General features: G+C 35.2%; 1 protein-coding gene across 1 annotated transcript; it reads right to left on the minus strand.

The window, feature by feature from the left end:
• Positions 1–18,551: 18,551 nt before the first annotated feature.
• LOC127074647 (probable serine protease EDA2) lies at positions 18,552–23,835 on the minus strand. The gene is made up of 12 exons (XM_051015985.1): positions 23,542–23,835; positions 23,324–23,449; positions 22,242–22,397; positions 21,314–21,496; positions 21,111–21,227; positions 20,936–20,989; positions 20,764–20,835; positions 20,412–20,617; positions 19,626–19,720; positions 19,264–19,338; positions 19,108–19,191; positions 18,552–18,818 (listed from the first exon to the last, which is right to left on the minus strand). Exons 1-12 carry the CDS (start codon positions 23,719–23,721, stop codon positions 18,703–18,705), a joined length of 1,464 nt encoding a protein of 487 aa, XP_050871942.1. The 5' UTR covers positions 23,722–23,835; the 3' UTR covers positions 18,552–18,702.
• Positions 23,836–24,579: the final 744 nt, after the last annotated feature.

The raw sequence follows: 24,579 nt of genomic DNA on the forward strand, positions 1-24,579 counted from the left end.
CTCAAACCTTCACATTAATCCTTCTATTCAAACGTATCTTTTATTAAAGTATGAAGAAAAAGATTATTCTGGATGGATGCATCGCCTATCTTAGCTCTCGCCATCATCCAAATTTATCTATTTTGTTTCTCTCAAACACTCATTCAAATCTTTCTCAATCGCTCATCAAATGCTTGATCTAATGTCAAGTCATTTTCACAACAAAACTCAAAATATTAATTCATATTTAAGACCTTTTCAATAAAGATGGAAATGGAACATGGTGTATACCGTGCACTCCTGAGATTAAGATTCGAGGTGGATGCCTCGCCTATCTTGACTCTCGTCGTCATTGTCAATGCGGTTTCTTCAAACCCTTTCTAAATCAAATTCAAAACATTTAATTTTTATTAAACACTTTTTCAATAAAGATGGAAATGGACCATGGTGTATACCATGCACTCCTGAGACTAGGATTCGAGATGGATATCTCGCTCATCCAAGTTCTCGCCATCATTCAAAATACATCCAACCAATCAAACTCTTTTCTTCACCGTCGTGCAACTAATCAAAAAACCCTTTTCATAAACGAAAGACATCTTGTCTTGAGATGATGCACAACAATGTTTCGGCCACGATTGTTGAGTTGAGATAAGTGACGTTTTTTCGAATGTTGATTTGTAAATCCATTTGATGTGTGGTATACGTCCGCTCCTCATCTGTTTTGGGTAAAACAATGTTTTCGTCGATTAATACAATATAGCTTTCGCTAAAATCGACCAACAAACAAACATTTTTCTATCCAGAACTACGTAAGCCTTGATTTCTCTGTTGAGATACGTAGGAGCAGGATTTGTAAATCTTGTCAAGCCCACTAATAAAAAACTTAGGTTTAGTCCTTTGTTAAAAAATCCAAAAACATTTTCCTCTCTTTTACTCTTTCTTTCCCCCTTAATAACTTGAAAAGCCTAACATTTCAAACTAACACTAACGCACACAACTAACCTAATGGTTCCCGTTGAGTACAACGGACGTGAGGGGTGCTAATACCTTTCCCTTGTGTAATCGACTCCCGAACCCTGATTTGGTTGCGACGACCAATATCATTGTCGTTTTGTCTTGGGTTTTATCGATATTTCCCTTTTCTTTTTTAGGAATAAATAAAGTTCGGTGGCGACTCTGTTCAGTCCATCATTGCGAGCGTGCGATCGCGCTTCGCTAGGTCGTATCCCCATATTTTTCCTGAGGTGCGACACCATTCACCAACCTTTGGGTACACAACTTCTATATGATTTTCACTATCCTCGAATTCAGCCATTTCGAAATCCTCAGTAATTTTGACCATATTGATCGCCACAGGCTCTACATAGTTGGAGTCTCCGACTTGTAACGGGTCAGAGTCGATCTTCGTTTGAGTTTTGCTTTTGGCAAACTTCAACTTGCTTTCATTCAGTGTGTCCTGAACAAGATGCCTTAAAAGAAAACACTGTGAGGTTTTGTGCCCTAAAAAATTATGATATTTACAGAAACCTTGTTTCTTCCTTTTTGTCTAATGGTGGTACTTTTGCACCTGATGGCACTAGTACTTGACCATCTGTAACCAACAAGTCAAAGATTTCATCGCATTTGGTTATAACAAAGGTATATGTCCTCTTAGGTAATTTATCTTTTTTCTCAAGCTCAGAAGGGTTCTTATGATTTGCAGGCGTAAGCAACTTATACACATATGAGGACCCTAATTTTAATTCATCCACATCAACCTTCATTTCTTCGACATAGTTGTATTCAAAATCTGATGCCAAGTCGTTTCCTTCCAAATTTACATAGGCTACACGTTCCTTGTTACCCTTATTCACCCTGGCTTTCTCAGCCTTCAGTCTTTCGACCCGTTGAACCCTATTTGCCAACTGTGCCATATCTCTAAGATATTGCATATCTAGATTCTTCCTAATAGAGTAATCTAATCCCCAACGGCCATCTCGTCTAACTCATGTTCAAGAACTTGGGTAAAACACCTCGTTTTTAATAGACGGAATCAATTCAAGTAATCATCGATTGATTCAGTGAACTTTCGTTTCACATTTGACAATTCCATAAGGCTAATCTTGGATTACCCCATGTAAAATTGCTCATGGAACAACCTTTCTAATCGAGTCCAATCATTGATTGAATGGGCAAGAAGGGTCGTAAACCATGTAAAGGAAATTTTTGTGAGAGAACCAAGAAAGTGTCTCATCCATAGATTCTCATTGTTAGCTATGTCTCTTGCCTCGATCAGATATCAAGAAATATCTTCGACTGTAGACTCATTGGTGCCGCCAACAAACTTTGTAAACTTAGGGACTTTCCATCCCCTTGGAAATTCAGTTTGTAACACGTACTCCGATAGAGGAGATGGGGAATTTGGTGTCTGCAGTCCCATGTTTACCCCATTTTGAGCCATTATCCTTTTGACAATGGTTTCCAGGTTATTATCTCCTAAGAGATTCCCTTAACAAACTTGATTAATGACCTGATCAGCGTCTTGGTTTCGATTAACCATCATGACAGGTGGACGCTCTACTTCCCTATGTATCTCTTGTTCGACCACCTGGGGGCATCACTTGTTGCCCCTGATTTACGGTATTTTTCTCCATCACTGGCCCTTCGTTTTGAACCTACCTAACAATTTTGGGTTGTATAATAGGTCGAACTTGCGTCGGGGAGCGCCTAAAAAAACAGTAATTCGATTCATTTGAGTCGCCAACTATTGGTAACTCTGATTCGTATTTTGAATCAATGGGTTGAATATCGTACCCTATTGGATATGAGTATTTATCATGTCATGGTTACTCTCATCCATCTATTGTCTCATTGCCATTAGGGAATGCATCGTGAACGTTGGCATTGTCTGGGAACTAAATCACATTCCCATCTAGGGTGGCATAGTTCGACTGTGGTTACCTATGGCCGATATAGACGCCAAGATTAGTGAATACGTATTTGCAGCACTATCAACAAATGTCACAGGATTAGTTTGTAGGTTTTCCATCATTGATGTTGGCATCACATAAGGTTGTTCATGTCCCAACACGGGCATTGTGAAACTTGTGGCAAAAGGCCTAGCCTTTGTCGCCATAATAGGTATAGGAGTCACTGGGTGACTCTGGATTATTGGAGACAAAATCGTTCCTTCTGGTAGAGTTGATAGTGCAATCTCCGTTGACAGTATGACTGTTATGCTAGCACTCGAAGGGATTGGTTCAGTTAACATTGCAACAACCATGTTTGTTCCAGTGCTATTAGAGGGTTGTTCTCCATTCTTATTTCTGGGAATAGTCATCCTCCTGGCGTATCTCCTTACAGGATTCCTAACTTCTCTCTTTGTTATTCTACCATTTATTAGTCTCATGCACGCTAAAAAAATGAGAAGTTAATAAAAAATGAAAATTTTAAAATGATATTTGTTCGAAATAAAATCAACAATTCACACAAAAAGGATCCCACTAAGCGTGTCAATTTGTTTACTGGTAAATTTGGTAAACAAAACAAGTTTCTATTAATACTTAAGGGATCAAATTCTAAAATCTCCCGGAACATATTTGTGTGAACTTAAAGCTTTGAACACCATGTTATGATTGAAATCGAAGACACAATGTGAAGATAACAATGTGAAATTTTGACAAGACTTGGAATGTAAAAGATTTTGAAGACAAAATAACTGAAATCAAAATGTAAAAATAATGATAAAATGATAAATGATCAAAATGTAAATGAATGCAGAAAAATGCTTGAGTGTAAAAGTGCTTGGAATTTACAAATATGAAATACATACGTACATTTTCTTCACAAATACTTTGAATATGTATAAATATAAGTACAATTGCAGGCCCCTATAATGTAAACAAGCGCCGTCTTATATACTCATCTAAAATAACTACCTAAAAATGGTCAATTAAACAAATCACGACACATTTTACTTCCATGCAGCTGTTATCTTCGACAAGCCTCCACGTGTTTTCGAGTAACCACCTGTTCTAATCCAATTCCATCTCTTTCATAAAAGCCAAATAACCAACTTAAAGCATTTGAAATTTTCACTAAGTCCACAGATGCTACCAACACTCATCGATCTTCCACTTCTTTGACCATACTTGCCACATGTATAGTTTTCGACATGTTCAATAGCTTCATCACGGCACACTTACTCTTTCTTGCCATTTATAGCCAGGTTGAAAAATCGGAGGTAACAGACCCAAATATTGATATCAATACCATATTCTATACTTCATTATACAAATCTAAGACTTCAAATTCAGAAATTGAACACCCGCCCGCACTACAAGATGGATTTACAACAAAGAACATCTTCAATACCTTCGCTCAAGACATCAATATCAAGCCTGATGATTCAAAATTTCTTTTCTAGAAACAAGTTGAAGGAATTCTTAGGATTCACATGCTTTGTCATTATCTTGTGAATCCTGGTCGATACCTCACTGTACTTTTCACGTGGCTTTTTACAACGCTCTCAGGTCCAGTTCTTCCTTTTATTTTTCGTTGTGTTTAAGCATACAAAGTATTGAAATTAATTTAATAAAACTCAAATCAACGCAAAGTCGTGTCAATTGGATTTTTGAACTAAAATCTATTACGAAAGGAGACAAATCACTTTCTTAAAATCTAGGTCAAATTCAACAAATTCTTATATACTCATCATTTAGTGATTAAATTTTGCATCTTAGTTAGAGTATGAAGTTAATCATTCAGTATTATGATGTCATGTATCCTATGATTGTTGTAGAAACGATGTTTATTTCACGTGAAGTTAGGCATGTATGACTCGACTCTCACTGAACCTCTCACCTCATACTGTGAATCTTAAGATTTGTCTTTCTCGCTATCACATCCTAATTTGGTTAATTCTCAGGAATCTTAATCTCAATAGTCCAGTCAGGAATCTCAACACCAATTCAATTGGTTTTGAGTTGCTAGAACTTATAATTTTCGAGGTCGTGGTGGCATAAATGGTGGTAGGTTTCGTGTGTAGTGCCCGATTTGTTTTCAAGCAGGTTATGATGCATAAATATCTTACCATTTCCACTCCATCATATAATCAATGGTTAAATCTGCAACTTAGTCATATTTCTCACGTCAACTTAACTTCTCAAATCAGTGAAAAATCACTGCACCTTAACAAAGTCAATTCAATGTCTGGTTAGCATTATCTAATCAACCTAATGACGTGGAATTCCTCTTGGGTTTTCTCTTATACCTTCCTCATCTCCTACACCTCAGTTCCAATCTAAACAACCTTAAGCTTATTTTATGAGATTTGAAGTTAATAACTCTTAGTGTTTGTCTTCTTAATGGTATCCTAACTCAAGTGTCAGTCATCATGTCACTTATAATGCTGAAGGTTAGCATTATCTAATCAACCTTAATGACGTGGAAATCCTCTTGGGTTTTCTCTTATACCTTCCTCGTCTCCTGCACCTCAGTTCCAATCTAAACAACCTTAAGCTTATTTTATGAGATTTGAAGTTAATAACTCTTAGTGTTTGTCTTCTTAATGGTATCCTAACTCAAGTGTCAGTCATCATGTCACTCATAATGCTGAAATTTTCTTAGAAAACATTCCTTTATAGTAAAACAAGTAATGCTTGAAAATGGACATGGTTTTCTTATCATCTACATTGGCTTCACAACTTTTCACTCACACAAACTATACACCATTTTTACTCTACACAACCTCTTATTAGTTCTTAATATCACTAAGAGTCTCTCGAAAAAGATGGACTCTACTCCTTTGATCAACTACAACCTACAAAATATGATTCTATCAATCACAACTCATCTCATATCTATACACTCACCACCACTACACCTACAACTATATTAGAATTCTAATGAAAATAAAAGTGTCATTGGCATACTCCATTTTAGATAAAGTATTGTCATACTAAAAGTTGTTGTGCCGTAGTCTGTAGAGTACAGTGTTTGGAACTTATATATTATGTTACTCTCTCCGTTCATTTTTAAGTTTTATTTTTGACTTTTTACACATATCAAAAAAGCTAACCATTATTGTTACTTTTCAAACAATAATTCTTCCTTTTACCTAGAATATCCTTAATTATTTATGTCATTCATTTTACTTTTTCTCTCTTTGTAATAATTACTTAGGGGTAATTTTGATAAAAGTGCAATTAATACTACCTTAAACTTTGCAAGTGACAATTAAATTAAAAAGGAACAAGTTTTTTTCAAGAAAGGAACATTTATAAAGGAACGGAGGGAGTATCTAGTGCTAGTACTTTAAAATGATCTATTTTTGTATAATAAACATATTTTTATGTACTAGTACATTCTCATAAATAAAAAGTAAAACATATTTTTGTATAATAAACATATCCCTCCCTTATCTAGTACTAGTCATGATGATAATTGAAAGTATAGTAAAAAGTGACTTTTTGCCCAGAGTACCCCATTCCTGAAAATTAAATCCCAATATGCCCCATTTTGAAAAAAAAAATCCCAAAATGCCCCACTTTTCCCTTTGAACTCGCCCATTCAATGGACAAGTGGTTGAAGCCTTCGGGTGATGGATAGACTCGGCCAATGGTTGGCTGAGCTTATGAAGGAGATTATTTTTTTATTTTTTATTTATTTTAAATACAATTATATAATTAAATAACCTTATTAAAATTATTATTAAATAGTTTTCTAATTAATTCTATATTTAAATAATAAAAATGATTTTTTTTAAAATACTAATAATATTTTTGTAAAATACTAATAATAGTTTTCTAATATATTTTTTAAAATATTAATAATAAAAATGATTTTTTTAAATACTTATAATAAAATTATAAATATTATAATGAGGCATATAATGAATTGTAATGAGTAATAATAATTTTATTGATATAATGGAGGAAATACATTTTATTTATAGTGGCCGCCTGTTCCACATCTTGTGCCAACTTTTTTACGTTTTCCCTTGCCCAAGTCTTCTTGTCTTTGTCTTGCGGGAGACGGAGATGAGTCGGAAGACAGATCTTCATGTTGATCTTGTTGTTGACTTTGATGTTGTTGTGATGTGTTTGGAGGCATATCCATACCGTCGAGTTCTTGAATGCCAAAAGAAGGCATATTCATTAGATGATCATCGGTGAGGTCAAAGTGGGGTAGTGAATGTGTGGGTTGTGTGTAGGTGCTGGGTTGGATGTGTTGGATAGGAGGATAGTAGACATCATCAGGGTTGTATGTAGGAGTGGGTGTTGCGAATGTGGTGTTAAATGTTTGGGGTTGAGAATGAGGGTTTGAGTATTCAAAGTTGGGTTGAGGAATTGGAGTGTATTGTATGGGTGGGCGTAAGTTGGTTTGTTGTTGATATTGTTGGTTGTAAAAGTAGTTTGTTTGAGGGAATGGAGTGTTGGGATTATGGTGTTGGGTTGAGGTGGGATAAATGGTGTGTTGTTAGGTGGTCTGGGTGTGTCGGTAAGTTTGTTGAGCTGATGATGATGGTTGGGCCCCAAATAGGGATGTGTATGTGGGGGAATGTCTTGATGTAAGGGTGATGTTGTTTGTTGGGTTGAAGAAGCTACACGTTGACGGGGATCAGTCAAAAATTATGTTGGAGCAACGTGCGTAAAAGGAATTGACAAAAACCAATTCATGTATTCTCTATCCAGCTTAGACTCACCAATTACTTAATTACCTTGTAACACCAAATGCCTTCTCCTTTTCCATTCTTTTAGCTCTTCTTTGTTTAAATCTTGCCAATGTTTGTCCCAAGCTGGACCAGAGTCATATTATGGTGTTCACTTAGACATCTTGGCTGAGACGGGATTTGTTGTTCAAATCCAAATTGGAGTTTGACCCGATCCGTCTGATGCATCTCAACGGTAAAGAAACATATTTTATATGTCGTTGCACTCCAAACTCGGTTGTCACTATAATCAGGCACTGGATATTGTATGTACGACCCCCATTTTTATCTGAAGCGGTTGGTTCGACGCCCAAATTCTCCATGTAAACATCATTGGTTACATTCGTTGGACCATTAACAGCTTTACCATTAATTCGGAGATCGAGTAACATACTCACATCCTCGAGTGTGATAGTACATTCACCCGTTGGTAAATGAAATGTATGTGTCTCGGGTCTCTATCTCTCTAACAATGCAACAATTAGTTTAGAATCTACTTTTAAACTTGCTATCTTGGCTACATTTGCAAAACCAGCTAGTTCCAAATACAGTATTATAACCGCACTTGGTTGAATGTAAGTATGAGAGTGGACCCGGAACCTAGTGTATTCCTGAAATTCAAATAAAAATGGTAATGAATATTTGATGTGAGACTTACATATTGGATTTATGAAATAGATATGAAATATATTTATATATTCAACAATGTTCGCTGCTATCCCACAGTGTGATTCACCCATCTACAACAAAGACATTTTGGAATAGAAGAGAGTGAATATTTGAAGAGAGTAAATATTTGTGAAATAGAAACTGAAGGAAGTTGATGAGAATGAATTGTAGAGGAAAGGTTAATTTATAGTGGTGAAAAAATATTAAATATATTGGTAAAAATTGTGTAGGTTGATTGGACTTGTTAGGGCATGCACGCAAAAAATTTCTCTGTGAATTTGCAAGGAATCCCTACAAGAACAATTCCCTGGCTGATTGGAAATATGACTGCAAAGTTGTATGCGTGCAGACTCGCCCCTTTGATGGCCGAGCTAAGTCTTACAGCTTGTTGACTCGTCCAACGAAAGGATGAGCTTAGTCTTCCAAGGTTTTGAGTCGTCCAACGAATGGACGAGCTAGGTCTTCACGTTTTCTCTCTCGTCAAATTGAAGGACGAGTTACTTCTGACTTTTTTTTAGGGTTTGGTTTACTTGGAAATTGTTTTTTTGACTATAAATTATGTCTTCAATGGTATTCGTTGTCATCAAACTAAATCTCCTACATTCATATCTTTATCCATTGTCATTAAACAAAATCTCCTACATTCATATCTCCTACATTCATGGCTCAAAGAAATTTAGTTGTGTTTATCCATTCCAACGGGTCCATTTTCACAGATGTTAATGAGGGATTCTCATTTAGTAATACAAATTTGCATTTATTCAAAATCCACATCAATTTTGACTTCCATCATCTAAAAGATCGTATTGAAAAAAAGTTATAAAGTTGTGTTGAAGACATCATTTATCGCCATCCATTAATTAATGGAGACGATGATACCGTCTTTTACATAATGACACCTATTGAGAATGACGAATATGTCAAGTCGATGTTTCAATGTCATATAACATTTTCTCAATTACCCACCATTGAGATATATGTTCGTCTACTTGAAAATCTTGAAGAAGAACCGACTCAAAATGAAAATCTCAGTTATCCAACACAATCTATACAGTCACACCAGTACGGAATGAGTCAAACCATTGACGAAGAACCAACTCAAAATAATGAACCTTTCATACCAAATGAAGAGGTAGGCGACAATAGTGAGGATGATCAAGAAGAGGTTCGACTTGAAGATCTATTTGGTGTTAGCGATGACGATGGCAATGAAGATATCATCGACACACCGACCGTTGCATTAAGAGCTCAACCAATTAGTTTGTACAACCCACTTGTTCACATGCAAAATATAAGTTTGGATGATGCTGAATCAATCTCCGTTTTTGGAAGTTTCATACCAACTCACAATGTTGACGAAATAGAGGAGGGCATCGAGTTTGAAAATAAGGAAGTGTGTGTTCTTGCGTTGCAACAATGGCATATAAAACGTAGTCTAGATTATTCTGTGACTAAATCTGACAATGTACGTTATGTCATCAAATATAGAAATTCTATATGCAATTTCAAATGCAAGGTTTCTTTGCGTAAGGGCAACTCAAGGTGGAGAGTTGGTAAGTCTGGTGGGCCTCATACATGCACAACCACTTCTATGTCACAAGACCATACAAAACTCAGTTCATAAATGATTAGTAAGAGCGTAATGGAGCTTGTAAATCACGATGCTTCTCTTAAGGTGAAGGTGATCATCGCTCATGTTGCTGAAAAGTACAGGTATATCATATCCTACAAAAAGGCATGGATTGCAAAGTGTAAGGCAATTGAGTCGTTGTATGGAAATTGGGAGACATCTTACAACGATTTTCCGCTGTGGATACTAGTAATGAAAACATATCTATGAGGTACTATTATAGAATTGCAATCCTTACCTGTGATTTCAAATGATGGATCAAACTTGGGTGACCAAAGGATATTTCATCGTCTTTTTTTGGCGTTTCGACCATGTATACGTGGTTTCGCGTATTGTAAACCTATTGTGCATGTTGATGGAACATGGTTGTATGGAAAGTACAGAGGGACTCTGTTGATGGCTGTGGCACAGGATGGGAACGAGAACATTTTTCCAATAGCGTTCGCATTGGTTGAAAGTGAGACAAAGGATGCTTGGAGTTTCTTTCTTAAGAATTTGAGAATACACGTTACTCCCCAAGAAAATTTGTGTCCAATATCAGACAGACATGAATCGATAAAAAGTGCATATAACAATCCGGAAAATGGATGGCAGTATCCTCCGTCATCACAAGTCTATTGCATTAGACACATTGCGTAAAACTTCATGCGTGAGATTAAAGACAAGGAACTGCACAAAATAGTTGTTAACATGGGTTATGCGTTGACAGAGGAGAAATTTAACTACTATCGGGGGAAATCCGAAGAACAAATAATGACGCTTTGTCATGGATAGACAACATCCCTCGGGAGAAGTGGGCAAGGGCATTTGACGGAGGGCAACATTGGGAATGAACTCGGTACTCAAAGAAACCTGAAACCTTCCAATCACTGCATTAGTCAAATCTACGCACTATCGATTAGGATCACTATTTGGTAAAAGAGGCCATCAATGGACAAAAATGTTAGCCTCTGGGCAGGTTTTCACTGATAACTGCAACAAGGGGATGGCCGAGGAAGTCATGAAAGCTAACACGCATAACGTCATGCAGTTTGGTCGCGAGAGATTCTATTTCATGGTCTAAGAGAAGATTAATCAGAATGATGGTCGACCAACCAGTACATTCAACATTGATCTAAGGAAACAACACTGCGATTGTGGGAAATTTCAAGCATTTCACTTATCTAGCTCCCATGTAATCGCAACATGTTCGAGTATACGCCAGGACTACTCCATTCACATTCCAGACGTCTTCAAAATTCTTAACGTCTTCAAGGTCTATAAGGAGAGTTTCCTAGGACTTTCCCATGAGGATAATTGGCCATAATATGAAGGATTTACTCTTTGCCACAACGACTCTATGAGAAGGAGGAAGAAAGGGCGCCTAAACAACACCAGGATTAGAACCGAGATGGAAGACGTTGAAAAGGAAAAGAGAAGGTGTGGAGTTTTCCGTGAAATAGGACACATGCGTAGGAAATGTCCAAATGTTGCAGGACCCTCCAGATGATTATGTTTTTTTTAATTATTAACTACTATGCACATACTATATATAAACCATTGTGTATTGATAATGCCTTTTGGAAACAAACATTATGAAATACATTTGATAATCAAAGGCTTCTGGTTACAAAGTACGATCACATCAACTAAAATTCTTAGAGGTTATTAAAACACTAATCAACAACAACAACCAACACAAGTGGACCTTCAACTCCTCTATTAACTTCACCACTATGTGCCGAAAACATACACTAAACATCTTCATCATTTTCTATACGATCCAGGTAATACATGTACGTACCATCGGGGCTTGCATCAGTCAACATTATGTATGGACAACGATACTGTACTTTCCTCACCTTCATACGACGCCCGCCCAACTGTCGGAAGCCAGTGTGGATGGCTAAAATCAGTGTTCTGAAATTCCATTGCGGATCGAGGTAAACACTAATTTTTTTCACCTTGTCCATAAAATACAAGACCCCAAACAAACATTTTTACCAAAATAAAGGATTTTGTGCTCTGAGTTACATTTCTACAAGTCCTGCTATTTATGGAAAATTAATACTTGAATACACGGCCAATCATTGGTCGAGACAATACAAACACAAAGCAATTGCTCGGTCATTGAAATTTTTTGATAGCAACATATTATTCAAAACAATATTAATTCATTACCTTTTTTAAATTTATTAAAAAAAACAAAAAAAAAATACTACATCATACACTCGGCCATCCATTGGTCGAGTTCAAGCATGAGAATAAATGACGTGTCTACTCGTCCAATCAAATGGCGAGTCCATGCAGTCAAATACAATGTTTCACCCACTTGTCCATTGAATGGGCGAGTCCAAAGGAAAAAGTGGGGCATTTTGGGATTTTTTTTTTTTAAGAATGGGGCATATTGGGATTTAAATTTCAGGAAGGGGATATTGTGGACAAAAAGTCGTAAAAAGTAAAGAATAGTATAATAAAGTAGATTAGATTTTTCATTGATCATATAGTAAAGTACTATTTTAGCAGTACTAGATGATGATAATTGAAAGTATAGTAAAAAGTAAACAATAGTAAAATAAAGTAGATTAGATTTTTCATTGATCATATAGTAAAGTACTATTTTAGCAGTTTTCAAAAGGTATTTGTTCACCAAAAAATACATTAAATAATAAAGTTGTTTACAATGTGTGTAGTTGAATTTCTAAAGTCGTTGATAATACCTTTTATATTAGAAATTTTATTCTAAATCATTTTATGAGATTTGCTATGTACAAACAATTTGTGAATTTGAGACTGCTTTTTATCACTTAAACAAGATTTGCATCCGTTATTGTTTTGCTCAAGAAATTGCAAGTTATTAAGAAAAGTCTTTTGTCCATGGTAATTAATGAACAATGACCTCAATATAAAGAGGATGGTGTTCAAAATGCTGCTTTTGTGAAAGAAATAATTTTATAAAGAGGATGGTGTTCAAAATGCTGCTTTTGTGAAAGAAATAATTTTAAGTGATTAAATTTTGTGATAAAATTGATTACATTTTAAAATTTACGGATCTCATATATGATTGTGACACTAATGAGCCAAATCTTCATTTGATTTATGAAAAGTGAAATTTTATGATTGAAGAAGTCAAATTAGTTATTTATAAATATGAAGGCAAGGAGTTAAGTCAACGTTCATCTTTTCATGATGAGGTGCATGACATGTTAGTCTATAAATGGATTAAAAGTTACACACATCTTTATTGCTTGGCTCATTCGCTTAATCCAAGGTAAATCGCAGTTTATTTTACTATTTTCTCTTATATTTCAACTATCTTACCTCACATACAAAGCATATATTTTATTTTGTATAAATGACTTGATATATCTCCGAATCGCGTTGCCCCACATAGGGACAATGAGATTTGTACTGAAAGAAACAAATGCATACGAAGTTACTTTATGGATGCAAATGAAAGACTAAAGACAACCGCTGAATTTGTTAAATAAATTCTCCTGAAGGAGAAAGTGTTGAAGGAGAGTTTGACTAATTTGATTCATGGTAAGATAGGTGGTGGAACTTGAAACCAAAAGAATGGATAACTTTTGGATCTTCAGCCCCTAAACTCTAAATCATTACACTGAAACTTCTTTCACAACCAAGATCTTCATCTTCTGCTGAAAAAAATTAGAGTGCATATATTTATTCACTCATTAAAAAAGAATAGACTCAATCCAAATAAGGTTGAGGATTTAATTTTTGTTCATATAAATCTCGTCTTCTCTCGAAAAAGAGTAAGGTTTATAATGAAGGAACAACAAAAAAATATAGGATATTGGTGAAGATGAATGAGATTTATTTAATGGAACTGATATTCTTAAAGTTACTAGTCTTTTTTTCGATGAACCTCAACTAAAAACTATTTTTTTTTAATGATTTCATGATTTATTAATACTTTTTATATTATTACACAGATATTAACTATTTTTAAATAATTATTTTTTAATTTTAATGTTGTTATTTAATCAATATAATTCCGTGTTATTTTTAACGTATTCGTATCTTAATTTTTTTTAAATATCGTAATACCAGTATTCGTATCTTATTTTTTTTTAAATATCGTATTCCGTACCAGTATGTGTACGGTGCCTCACATGTACCCTTCTTTTTACACCACGTGACATAATAGATTAGGTCATAATTATCTTCAAGAGGCACCCAAAACTATTTCCCAATCCATATACAAGCAAAGTTGAACTTTTGCACTGGTTGTTGTCAAGGAAAAGCTAACACGTAACCTTCATTTACTTAAAATACTACTTATCATGCTCCATTTGAATTGCTTTTATGACTTATTCACCTGATTACAAGTACTTGTTAACTTGTGTTGATGCCTTCTTCACCAACTATCCAAGGACTTTCACTCTTAAGCTTAAATGTACACAATTTTCACCATTTTTCATAATTATTACGAACCAGCTCAATACTAAGGTTAAAGTAGAAAGTTTCAAACTCTTCTCTCATTTTTCACTCTTCACGCACACGCGTACGTTTATGCATAGTCACGCACTCGCCCCCGCGTTCGTGCGTGCACACACACAAAATGAATATGCTAATTTACATTGTGAATCGTGTCAGTTAGGAAAACACACTCATGATCAGTTTCTCAATCAAGTCAATAAACGAGCTTCATCCCCTTTTGCTTTAGTTCACCGATGTTTGGAATCCCTTGCGTATTGTCTATACTCTTGAGTCTAGGTATTTTGTCACCTTTATTGATGATTTTTCACGTTGCATGTGATTATTTTTAATGAAGAATAGATTTGAATTATTTTTTATTTTTGAACAATTCTATTAAGAATAAGAACTCAATTCGGTGTGTCTATCCGTACCTTAAGAAGTGATAATGCCCGTGAATATTTATCCCAACAATTTTAAAATTTTATGTCACACAATGGTATTCTCCATCAAACATCTTGCCCTCACACACCTCAATAAAACGGAGTAGCTGAACGCAAAAATCGGCATCTCGTAGAAACCACTCGGACCCTACTGCATGGTAATGTTCCACTTTGATTCCGGGGGGATGTTGTGCTAACGACATGTTACCTTATAAATCACATGCCCTTATCTGCCCTTAACAATAAAATCCCTCATTCAATCCTTTTTTCCAATTCCCCACTTCACCCAATTCCTCTCTGAATCTTCGGGTCCACATGTTTTGTACACAATCTCTCTCTTGATCTTGATAAACTATCAGCTCAATCACTAAAATGTGTCTTTCTTGGTTATCATCGATCCCAAAAAGGTTATCGTTGTTATTCACATACTCTACAACGATACTTCATATCGGCCGATGTTACCTTCTTCGAGTATGTTCCATATTTCGAGTCCAGTTACGTAACTCCAGAATCCATTCAAGAAAGTACTCTCACACCTTTTCTGGTAGTTATTAATGTCACGCCTACCATTATCCCCCATCAGTCTATGGCTCCTGACCCCCCACTTCTAGACCACTTCAAACATATCAACGTCATCACTCAACGCATGTCGTTCCTATCCCTGAGGTCATTGCAGACCCTCCTTCGACGCCTTCGCCATCACTGGATTTGATCATGCAACTTGAGTTCGATCTTCCGACTGTCCTTCGAAAAGGTATACGTCAAACATGAAATCATTCTCCATATTATATTGATTTATGTTATCATCGTCTTTCCCCTTTGTAGTATACGTGTTTGTCTTCTTTGTCTTCTGTTTCTATTCCTAAAACTCCAGGTGAAGCATTATATCACCCTTAGTGCAGGCCAGCAATGATTGATAAAATATGTGCTCTTCAAAGTAGTGGTATCTGGGAATTGGTTTCTCTATCCTATGAGAAATCTTTAGTAGGTTATCGTTGGATTTATAGAGTGAAGGTTGGTCCAAATGATAAGATTGATCGATTTAAAGCTCGCATGATAGCCATAGGATACACTCAAATTTTTGAATTGGATTATAGTGATACTTTCTCGTCTGTAACGAAGATGACATCTGTTAGACTTCTTCTAGCCATTACAGTCATTCGACATTGGCCTCTTCATCAACTTGACATCAAAAATGCTTTTTTTACATGGTGATCTTGAAGAGGAAGTATATATGGACCAACCACCTGGGTTTGTTGCTCAGGGGGGAGTCATCAAATATGGTGTGTAGGTTACACATGTCTCTTTATGGTCTTAAGAAATCTCTGAGAGCTTGGTTCGACAGATTTAGCATTGTAGTACAACCGTTTAGTATGGCATGTAGTGAAGCTAATCATACTGTTTTTTATCGTCACTCAGCCCAAGAGTGTATTTATCTTATTGTGTATGTAGATGATATTGTCATAATTAATAGTGATCTACAAGGTATACTTTAGTTAAAACAACATCTCTCGAATCAATTTCAGACAAAAGATCTTGGTAAACTTCGTTATTTCTTGGGTATTAAGGTAGCCCAATCTAAAGATGACTTGGTGATTTCTCAGCGGAAATATGTTATGGGTATTTCGGAAGAAACAAATTTGTTGAATGTTAAACCAACTGATACTCCTATGGATCCAAGTGTCAAACTACTACCCAATCAGGGGGAGCCTCTATCTGACTCAAGAAGGTATAAGAGATTGGTTGAAAAGTTGAATTATCTCACAGTCATTCGTCCAGACATTTCTTTTGCAGTTAGTGTGGTAAACCAATTCTTAAATTCCCCTTGTTAGGAACACATGGATGCTGTTATCCAGATTATGAGATACATCAAATGTGCTCCAGAAAAAGGTCTAGTGTATGAAAATAAAGAACATACTCAGATAGTTGGATACTCTGATGCTGATTAGGCAGAGTCACCCATTGATAGACGATCCACCTCTGTGTATTGTGTATTTGTTGGAGGAAACCTTATATCTTGAAAAAGTAAGAAACAAAACGTAGTTGCAAGATCAAGCGCCAAGGTAGAGTATAAGGTCATGGCAATGGCAACATGTGAACTTATTTGGTTAAAACAGTTGCTCAAGAAAATTCAAATTGAAGAAGCAAGACCAATGACACTTATTTGTGATAATCAAGCTGCATTGCACATTGTTTCAAATCCAGTCTTCCATGAGAGGACCAAACATATTGAGATAGACTGTCACTTTGTCAGAGAGAAAATCGAGTCAGATGCCATCGTCACAAACTTTGTCAACTCTAATGATCAATTGGCAAACGTGTTCACAAAATCTCTGTGAAGTCCCATAACTAATTATATATGTAACAATCTTTGTGTATTTGATTTATATGCTCAAGTTTGACGGGGGTGTTGATATTTATAAATATATAGTGTTTAGAATATTTATATATAGAATAGTCTCATATCGAGTATGTCATGTAATTAGTTGTAATCACTCTCTATATAATAAAATCTCCGTAATACTTTTCAAAACACACGGTTTATTCAAATTTTCTTAGTCTCTTGTATTTCAACAGGATTTTATCAACAATATAGAATTTTTGACTTAAAAGAGATTTTCTCGCCAGAGTCAAACCTGTTATAGTAAGAAATGTACTGATCCTTTGCTATTTCTAGACAATGACAGATCACCCAATTGAATGTGAACAATATCATCTTAAAAGGGTTGCTCGAAGAGGATGTAAACATGCAATAACCACTAGGTTTATCAACTGAAACACCTATTTAGTATGCATACTAAAGAAAGTCATATATGGTCTAAAACAAACATCAAAAGCCTGGTTTGAAAGGCTCGCTTCACCTTTACATAGATTTGAATTTCAAATAAGTGTGATCCCTTCCTATTCACACTTCCAACATCTACCTACTCCATCTTTATGTTGGTTAATGTAGATGACAATATAGTCACCGGAAACTCTCAATATTATATTTAGAATCTAGTTTCAATATAGTCAGGGTCTTACATTTATCTTGGACCAAATCTTTTCTTCGGTAGGTCCAAAAAAACATACCTAGTTGAGCTCAAATGTCATTGGCTAGGTCTAATACTGAAGTTGAGTATAAAAGCTAAAAGCTTAGCCAACACATAAACAGAAGCTCTTTGGCTACAATCACTTCTAATTGAGCTCAAAGTCCCTGTTACTACTCCTATCCTACTTTGTGACAATTTGAGCACTATTTCTGTCACACAATCACATGCTTCATGCCAAAAACATATATAGATGGATATCTTTTTCTAAGAGGGTGATCAACAAAACACTAGTAGTTCAACATATAGCAACTACAGAACAATATGTTACCTACTAACCAAACCCCTAAAGTTTTTAACTATGAGGGACAAACTTAGAACTGTCTAGAATGTAGTGAGAATGCAGTTACAACAAACTCCATGTTGAGTCATCATAGCTTAATTACTCTAGCCTATAAATAACAGTAAGTTATTATATGTAATAACTGAACTATTTCTGTCAATTCATATTCTCAAAAAAGTTATTCCTCTTTTCCTCTTTCTATAACATTCTAGGTGCTGAAATATCATCGCTCCCTATTTTTCTATTAGGGCAAGCACTTTCGGGCCGGCCAACGCAAGAGGAAGAAACCAAAGCTAAATAATAAACAATAATATGATGAAGCAAAATGATTAATGAACAACAACTATTATCAGGGGACGAAATCATCATAGACTCAATAAAAGCATTCTGTGTAACATATGTTCAGCCATTCGATTGTTGAGTTAATACAAAGTGTGATGCATATTTCATGGAGTCATAACTTATGGTTTCATGCACCTCGTATCAAATGCAATTAATCATATAAAACTCCTTCCTGTATCGATGCATTCAGATAGCCATAAGTCCATATCTTCTTGAACCTTTTGCCTTACTTTATGAACTGCATCAGGGGAACTGCAATTCTTCTCATTACCTGGAAAAACAAAAATCACAACCAGAATGTTGTTTGATATACGACAATTGTGCATGTAATAAACAACTAGCACAATTTGTATCTATCTAACATGACATTTTAATACTACTAATTTGATCCATTTTTTATCCATGAGAGATTTGTTAGATGATGTTTTTGTGATCATGCAATTCAGACACTGATAAAGGATAACAGTTACAAAATTAGCTCCTATGAAATTGCAGGTTATAAATTGGACATCGAAAAGAATTCAGAATAGCATTAATTTGAGTGATAATGTTAGACATACCTTCAATGTTAGAAGGAGCTTGAGGACACCCACTCAAATCAGTACAATGGCCACAGTTTTTACACGTGATAAGGTAAGAAGGCACTGAAAGATTTTAACTTTTAAGTCAGTAAACAGCATTGACTAAACAGACAGAAAAAGTAAATGGCAACTCACTATCAGCGGATGAAGTTTGCTTGGAAGCATGACGCCATGGATCCTGTGAGCCATTTGTAAATATTATTTTTGAACCTGTTCATACACATTAAATTAGGAGATATATTAAATCAGGTCGAATTTAAGATGGTTGAATAGAAGTATATTCAGAGTAAAACCATAAAAGAAATGTATAGTATGTAGTTTCCAGACATGAGAGACCACAAATACAAATGATAACATAAAAAGAAATAACATGTGCATACTATGATAAAGTAAGAGAGTCATGTAAACACATTGTTGATAAATTTGTATGTATATTATTAATAATAAAGAAAAAAAGAAACTAGCAAAAAAATTCAGGCGTAGGTTAGTTACTAGACCAGCAATTTTTGTGCCTCCATAGTATGAATTAGTGGCATCAACATCGGGAAAGACGCCATCTCCAAAGACATTTTTGCAAAGGTCCAAATGGTATCTGCATTGCATGAGAAACCATTTTGTAGAAATTAACAACATCCCAGAGTGAAAAAACTTCAATAAAATAAAGATCTATAAAACAATAGGAAAGAAGAGGTTGTTATAGGGCTATTTGTATAAATAGGTGAATACAATGTAGAGTTGATATTATTGAATATTGTAAATCATTTGTGAAAAGAGTATAAACACTATTGTGAAGGGGAAACTCTTGAGGAGAGCTTGCTCGAATGTTATTTCCTATTTTCGAATAAAGAGTGTTCTTTCCCTAGAATCCAATTCTTGGGTTCCTAATAATTGGTCCAACCCTGCCGGAAACCTGAAAAGTACCGGTGTTCTTGGAGATGGAGGCAACGCAAAGGATGAATTTGCCAACTTTTACTGGAAAAGACCTCATCGGGTGGCTTGCAAGGGCTGAAAAGATTGGATTCGAAAGAAAGAACACTCTTTATTGGAAAATAGGAAATAACGTTCGAGCCAGATCTCCTCAAGGGTTTCCCCTTCACAATAGAGTTGCTACTCTATTCACAAATGATTTACAATATTCAATAGTATCAATTCTACATTGTATTCTCCTATTTATACAAATAGCCCTATAACAACCTCAACTAAGGAACTAACTAACTAACTTCTATGACAATCCTTAACTACTTATCCTAACAGTATATCAAATAGTGAGATGAAGAACTTACTTTGTGTCAACTTTTGAGGAACGTATGCTATCATTTGAAGGAGCTACCTGAAAGTATGCAACTTCAGTGCAAACTTGAAACCACCATAATCGAGAAGAACTGTCTTTATTGATTGCAGTTCTTTTCAAATATTTCTGGTCATAAATTTGTACATTGACGCCAAAAGTTCCAGCATAGTACTCTTTGACATATTTGGCATAAGCATCCTGCATATTGAATTATATAGTTTTCAATTATAAAACATAAAATAAGCATCCATTTATATTTGGCTTAAGAACTAAGAGAGGTGTGAGAGCACATACATGATTCAACTTCACAAATGAATAAGAAAAAAGAAATATGAAAAACATACCACCAAATCCTCGCCAGCCTTCTTTGCATCAACCAAAGGGTTGCATAACTTATCTGGATTTCCATATTGAAACTGTAACATTCAAAGATCAAGAAAAGGGAAGATGATATAATGGGCTTGAGTACAAGGAATTGCAATGCATAAGACAAATAGCTAATATCATATGAATTACCGCTATAACAGCAGCATCAGCCATATAATACAAGAAGTCTCCATCAACTTCAAGCTACAAAATAAGGCAAGTCAATATACAGCATGGGAATATAACTAAAAGTTGTAGTTCTAGTAGAGAACATGATTCATGTTTCGGGGAAGACTAATGTAATTTTGCAAGGAACAAAGCATACATCATCTGCATTAAAAGTTGTCCTCAGTGCCTTTCCATCGGTTGCGAGTTTTGTTTCGATGAGTTGAGTAGTTTCTTGTAATGCTGCTTTACACTCAGCACCAGCTGACTCACCGATCTGCAAATAGATAGAACTCATAACACAATTTGTCAGAATTTATATAAGAAGGAACTTGGAGCTCTACTAAAAATAAGCAACTTCACCTGTTGATCAAACTCAGTGAAGTCTTGAATAGCCTGAACAACTGCAGAACTTGCAAGACTACCGCATGTTAAATGGGGAAATTTAAGACGGAACCATGCACTAAGTGCTCCAGCATATGAGCCACCGAAAAAGAACCATGGATTTTCAACTCCTGTTCGATTCAGCTTTGCATTTAAAGAGTCCTACACAAAAATTACAGAAAAATAACATAAAATGGGAGGCGATATAATAAATACCACACAGAACAAAGGTGTATTTAAAAGTTTGACATTTTTCCTTATAAAAAGGTGAAGAGATGTGTAAAAAACAGTGAGTAGAAGAAAATACAATAAATTGATAGCTAGAAAATGTTGAACTGTTGCATTAGAAAAAATAAAACATGCATATAAAAAACTAATGCATTTACATGAAACCTATAGCCACAAATCCTGGGTCGAGTACCCAAGCGATAATTGCAAACGAGCAATTTGATTTTCTATTCTTCATAGTTGAAGATAAACTTTCTTCTTTCATAACATCTTTTAAGTCTTAGTAGCCAATTTAGGTTGACAAAGATGTCTTTCTTATTCTGCATGCAAATGCTATTCAACCAGTTTCAAATAAGCGGAAATTAAGTAAGTTGAGTAACATAAAACATCTTGTGACAAGTATATCAATGACATTGATCATTATTGGCCTTAATCAATATTTGACTGTCCTTTATAATCACACAAACCCCTTTAGGTAAATATTCACAAACCTTTTTACAGTTTGGTTTCAAGCAACTTATCCGTTAACCGGGTCAATACCTTACATTAACTATACTTTAGTATACTAAAGTCTTTTAACAAAAAAACATCTCCAATTTTTTGTATTCAACCAAATTTTTGGGTTACCGTTTTATTGATTTCTCTTCTACTAAGGAAATAAACGAAAAGTAACGCTTGCCTGATAATACTGCCGAAAAACAGCCAAATCAAAGAGTGCCTGTTTGGATGAAAGATATTTCAAATTTTCCGTTGATAAAGTATCAAATGGGGTGCTTGCTCCATAATAGCGATGTTCAAGAGAAACCACGGCTGCTCCAAACTTCTTTGCCAGTACCTATAAATAAAACAAGACAAATACAGACATTTGTTTATACCAATATGTTTCCATCACAAAACCCACATCATTCTTTATTTGCTTAAAAATGGAAAGTCAAATCCAGTGTTGTTGGTCACAAGTCACAACAATAGATAGGATTTGTGCTTGTGCCAAAATACACGACCTTAAGCTCTTTAAATCTATAAGGAAACATTTAGAAGAGCTTATTTGGACTTATCATAAGATATAAGCACTCACCTAAGTGTTTGAATGAGTTTGAAAAAACAGTTTGGGACAAGCCACAAACTATTTTCAGCTTATCTTTATAAGCTCTCAAGAAACTTATGCAGAGTTTCTCTTTATTTCCTCTTTATTTATAGAAACATAAGCTTCATATTTTCTGATAAGTGGATTCGGTTCAGAGGTAAACTTGTAAACATACCACAACAACAACAACTAAGCCTTATCTCATTAAGTGGGATTGGCTATATGGATCAATTTTCGCCATAATGTTCTATCTAGAACCATGCTTATATCCAAATCGCTAATCTCTAGATATTTCTTAATAACTTCTCTTATAGTCTTTCTAGATTTTCCTTTTCCTCTATTTGTTTGACTTTTCTCCATCTGATCTACTCTCCTTACCACAAAATCTATCGGTCTTCTCTCTACATATCCAAACCGCCTAATTCTATTTTCCACCATCTTCTCTATTATAGGTGTACCTCAACACTCTAATATTTTCATTTATAATCATATCCTTTCTAGTCTTGCCACACATCCAACACAACATCCTCATCTCTGCTACACTTATTCTCAACCCTAATCAGCTAAACTATTTAGCTAAACTCCTTCTAGTGGGTACTATTGAGAGTGTTCAATGCAGACATATGAAGCAGTAAAAGTGATTAAAGTATAAAATTATGAGATGAATTGCAACTTACAGCAATATAGTTATTTGATATCCCCCTGCATGTTCCTTCACCACCTATCACCAGAAAAATGGGTCCATCCGGAATCCGGAAATAATCTAGAAATTCATAGTAACGTTGCCTGAATTGACGATGATCCTGCAGTGCAACAACAAAATATGAACAATCAATATGTAGCAAAAAAAGAATTTGTTATTTCAATAAGATAGAGAGGAGAAAAAGTAGAGTACATAGGGAGAGAAGTGATCGAGAGTCTGATTGAACCATAGTTCCTGATTGGTGAGGGATTTGCCTTGAGACAAGTGATTGAGCAGGATATGAGGTGGAATGAAAGCTATGGCGTAGGAGAAAAAGAGGAACGGGAGGAACAACAACGATGAAGATGAAGCCGGTAATCCATGTTTCAACATTGTTGCTTCTTTAAGCAAAAGTTAAAGTAGAAATGCGTATTGCGTACTCAAGAAAGTTATGGAAGAAGGAAGTCTATTTAAATATATCTCGTGGGACAGATGGCCACTTTTATATTTTGAGTCAGGACGCATGGTGACTTAAATAAGACTAAAAATTTAATGATTTTTTTCTTATAAACTTATAATAGCGACCACAATTTTAGAATCGGTTGGAAATTGGTTCTTGAAAGAAGCTTTATGCGAGTCTCGAAAGAAGCTTACACTTATGTTATGTTAATCACCATTCAATTTTTTAATAATTCTAAACATAAAAAGCCAAATTTTTACTTTATCCATACCCCTACTTCAAGTACATTCATCTTACAACCACATCATAAACAAATACAATGTCGACCCAATTCAAATAAGATCCTAAACATTTCAATTAATGAAATTCAGGGTGTTACATTATCTATGGTGATGGTAACGAAATTTGGTATACTTTGGTCCTATGGTGGGGATCAGAAGCGAGTGGTTGGTTTCATATGAGAGCTGGTGAAGCGTTACATATGGCGATGATAATGATTTGATGTGCTCTGATCCTATGGTGAGGATCAGGAGCGAGATGAACCTGAGTGTTCATGAATGGTACCGCATACACAATGAGTCAGTTGTGGAGTACATTGCATACATATTTGCATATGTAGTTGATTGTTCCTGATGTTGTTGATTGGTGGTGAATATGTACATGTTGTTATGAATGAGTGTGAGACTATATTGTTGTTGATTGTGTAATGAATGTGTGTTTGATGTATATTCTCTACCTCAACATTCTTTACATTGCTTATATTGATTGTTGTTTATCACCCCTTTTGCTTC

The sequence above is a fragment of the Lathyrus oleraceus genome, chromosome 4 (genome assembly GCF_024323335.1).
Source record: "Lathyrus oleraceus cultivar Zhongwan6 chromosome 4, CAAS_Psat_ZW6_1.0, whole genome shotgun sequence".
Classification (NCBI taxonomy): domain Eukaryota; kingdom Viridiplantae; phylum Streptophyta; class Magnoliopsida; order Fabales; family Fabaceae; genus Lathyrus; species Lathyrus oleraceus.